At 33.5% G+C, this 4,149-nt stretch overlaps 1 protein-coding gene across 2 annotated transcripts; it reads left to right on the forward strand.

Moving 5' to 3' along the window:
• The first annotated feature begins 432 nt into the window (after window positions 1-432).
• On the forward strand, window positions 433-3,920 carry LOC108689047 (protein ABHD16A). 2 transcript variants are annotated; one of them, XM_018195648.1, is made up of 11 exons: window positions 433-833; window positions 935-988; window positions 1,202-1,515; window positions 1,881-2,062; window positions 2,182-2,296; window positions 2,371-2,506; window positions 2,728-2,892; window positions 2,970-3,097; window positions 3,181-3,377; window positions 3,457-3,608; window positions 3,691-3,920. In XM_018195648.1, exons 1-11 carry the CDS (start codon window positions 771-773, stop codon window positions 3,793-3,795), a joined length of 1,611 nt encoding a protein of 536 aa, XP_018051137.1. In that variant the 5' UTR covers window positions 433-770; the 3' UTR covers window positions 3,796-3,920. The 2 variants fall into 2 exon arrangements, with proteins under 2 accessions (XP_018051137.1, XP_018051136.1); XM_018195647.1 differs by having other exon boundaries at window positions 434-857.
• The last annotated feature ends 229 nt before the right edge of the window (window positions 3,921-4,149 follow it).

Here is a 4,149-nt window from a genome sequence, read left to right on the forward strand (position 1 = left end):
TATCATTATTAGATATTTAATTAAAATATTTATACGCTTTTATATTTAATTAATGTTAATTTCATGTATACAGTTTTTTTCATTTGATTTTTTTATATTTGTGTAATAATCATACAATATAAAAAATTATTTAATAAAAATTGATAGAAGATCCAAAAACGGCCTTATTATTAATCTTCATCTTTATACGTAAAAATGTGTATATTGATATAATATTAGATGTGGGAAAAAGTTCGTGGCGTTTTTTTTCCCATTAGATGGCATTAAAAAAAGCCACGAACTTTTTCCCACACCTAATATAATAAGTACGTATAATGTGTAGATGTTGTAAATGTATGTGTGTAAGAAATCGCGTTCAATCGGTAAAACAGATGATGCCGTGGAGTTCTTATCAGGCCATCCCTTTAAAAGAGGGTTAATCTTTCTTTTTTTCAATTAGCATCTTATCGGAAAAAAGGATAGATACATGTTCGCGCTTCGAGAAAATTCACGAGTTGATTCATATAGCAATTTTACTTCTGTTTTTTTCCCCGTTAGATTTTCTCTCTTTTTCTCTTGCTCCTACTCGCCGATCTATTGTGTGCGTTCGATCGGCGAGTCCAGTTCTACCTGTCCCCCTCCCCTTTTTATTGTTACTTCTGGTACTTCAGGCATTACTGCCGAGAAGTCCAAGTGAGTCCGCCGAGAACCCTCTATCCGCATCGTGACGTCCGCACTGTTCGCATTAGCACATTTATATACGGTTGTCCAGCTGACTGCGCGAAGACGAGATGTCGTTGATCAGGATGCTGTGGAGGTGCACGTTTAGTCCGCGGCTTTTCAGGATTTACGAGGTAACGTGGATCGGTTTGGTTGACGTAAGTACGACATATTTATTCAGCATTTTATGCAGGAATTTGCATAAAGTTGAGGTTACAATACGTATGCATTACAGAAATCGTACGAGGCGAAGAATTTGGAGCGATGGGGCGATAACATCGCGATCTCTGTAAGTGTTTAGCACGGCAGAACGAAGATTGTGACATTTTCGAAAGTTTCGCCGCAGTCTTATCACTTTGCTCTGCCAGTCTGCGTGAATAAAGTCTTCCAAATACCGGCAAATGCGATCTTCTGTTTATATTTTATTAATTTGTTCAGATCTTCTGTATTATTGCGACTATAAGGATATAGGAAATGACAAATTGTTTCTGTGCTGTTGCAGTTTGCGGCGATATGGTCCATAAGCCTTTACGCTGTACCAGTCATTGCCATGTTCGCCATGTATCAGCGTGGCTATTCCTTGACAGATAATGTTTCTTGCTTGAGTAAATTGGCTGCTGGCGCCGGTGCATTTCTCGTTGCCTCGTTGGCTGCACGTGGTTACTCCAGAGTTAACAATCCAGTGTATGTGAAGTTTATGGAGACCTTGAATGAGGCACACTTGCATTACAATGCAAGCACAAAGCAGGAACTTCAGAAATATGATTTCGAATTCTGGGCATGGCCTGTAGATTTCGATGTATTGGAATTAAGAAGGTTGGACCTATTTCTGTCAATAATTAATTAAACATGTTTACAAATCTTAACTTTTATTTTATATAGTGACAAATTCTTTAATAAATTCTAATATTCAACATTTGTTTACAAAAGTTTTTTGAATTGTAATCTTTTACAACTTTATAACAGCTGATAATCAAATATTTTTTACCATATCTTGAACTAATATTTTGGAAAATTGATTTATAGTTTAACATTTTATGTAATTCTATCTGAAAACTTAGAAAACTTGCAATTAAAGAAATAAATCTTTTTAAGTTAGAAATTAAGATTAGAAATTTTTAAGTGTATGTAACATAATTAATGTTATAACTTACTATTCTCTAATTTTATGTTTCTTGTAGTGACACTGCAGATAAATTGACATTAGAAAAAATTGCAAAGGCTAGTGGACGTCTCAGGAGACAAAGTAGCAAAGAATTTTTATTCGCTATACCATGTAAATTGCTTTCTTATGTAGTAGCACACACCTTTGCGGGTAAACTGATTTATCCTGGCAGTATATCTTTCATCGGTTGGGCACTCGGTAACACATTACTATAATTATATACATAATTATAGTTGATTAGAATTAATTTAATATATAAGTAAATTATTATATTTACTCATGTTTCTATACTATCATTTTGTATCACAATGTCACAGGCTCTACATTAGTGAAGGGAAGGATAGATTTATTAAAACAAGGAGGAGAAAGATTCAAATTAATGACTATTGATAAAAATCAAATTGATGCATTATTCGTTGATCGACGTAACAAGTAATGTAAACGATAACTTTCTTGGTATTTTCTGTTACATTATAAACTGTTTTTTAATTTACACTATATTGCAGAAGCGTTAGTGGCAATATATTGGTTATAACTTGCGAAGGAAACTGTGGTTTTTATGAAACAGGTATTATATCCACTCCTCTGACTAAGGGCTATTCCGTGTTAGGTTGGAACCATCCGGGTTTCGGCAGCAGTACTGTAAGTATTACGCTTGCAAAGACGTAAGCTTCGAGTACATTTCACAATTCGATGGGAAGAATTGCTGTTACTCTGCTATAAAACTTCATTGCAACAATAAAATTTTGCCAATGTTGCAGTTATTGTCATTCAGACAGTAAATGCAAAGTTGGAGTAATGGCAAGCTTTCTTCTTTGAGAGCCGACTTGTATTTCATATAACAGTAAATCATGACCACAAAGGGTGCGCCGTATCCAGATCAAGAAGAAAACGCCATTGATTGTATAATGCGCTTTGCGATCGAACGTCTAAATTTTCCTGAGGAACGGATTATTCTGTATGGTTGGAGCATCGGAGGCTATACTGCCACTTGGGCCGCTATGAACTATCCTTCTATTCATAGTTTGGTAATATTATTTAATTCAATTAATTACATACATACGCTAAATCGATTCTGCATATTACTAAAATTAAATCACTACAGATTTTAGATGCTACTTTCGATGATGTACTGCCATTAGCTATTAAAACAATGTCACCGTCCCTAGAAGGCTTAGTCCGTAACATAATCAGAGATTATTTCAATCTAAACATAGCAGAACAATTGAATAGGTATAATATTTTATTTACAATGCACATTATTACAATCAGATTACAATGTATACTTCTATACACATCATTTTTTAATTTAATAGGTATAATGGGACTGTATTGTTAGTGAGAAGAACAGATGACGAGATCCTTTGTATACCTAATAATAGTTTAGCTGGAAATCGCGGTAATATATTGCTGATGAAATTACTTCTTAGACGTTACCCGCATCTATTTTCCGAAACCTCTGAGTCTGGAACAGTTCTGTCAAGGTTCTTATCTGCTGAAGCAGCCGATAGAAGTAAGGAATTTGAATATCAATAGCATTACTAAGAGGAATTCTATTTAAATATATATGTTACCAAATTGATATCTGACAGCGTCAATATTGGAATCATTCCAAGTGGAGGAAAATCATTGCCTAGAATTGATAATGGCTAATGTACGAAGTAATGATGGGATGATAAATTATCCGTCTACTTTGGGACAGGATTGTCAAGTTAGAACAAAATTACAGCTGGTTCTCTTTCTTGTATGTATTACATACACTGATTTGTAGATTTAAAGTCAAACAAAACAAGAAAATTAATCTATTTTCTTCCTCTATTTTATAGGCAACGATGTATATGAAAGATCAATCATCGTCGCACTGCATTCCACTGTCTGTTGATCTCTTTCATCCAGGTTGGGATCCAATTTCCACTGTTATTGCAAAGTAGCTTTTACAGTACTATATTTTGAACATTGGAACACAAGCTTCCCAACAGATTTTATTTATATAGTGCATTATGAAAAGGTGAAAGCGATAATAACAGTGCAATTTCATGTTTAAGTTTAATTAGCACACACATACATTCAAACATTATTTATTCCATATTAATCTATAATCAATCTTATAAATTTTTGTGAAAATTGTCACTAGATATCATTCTATAAATTCATGATTAACGTTTTTTTTTAGTTGAATTGCAATGGTTATTAGCGTTTTTTTTAATTGATTATATGCGTCGCATATCGCCAATACTGCTTTGTATAAATTTTATTTGTATATTACAATATATATATATATATTA

The sequence above is a fragment of the Atta colombica genome, unplaced genomic scaffold (genome assembly GCF_001594045.1).
Source record: "Atta colombica isolate Treedump-2 unplaced genomic scaffold, Acol1.0 scaffold254, whole genome shotgun sequence".
NCBI lineage: Eukaryota > Metazoa > Arthropoda > Insecta > Hymenoptera > Formicidae > Atta > Atta colombica.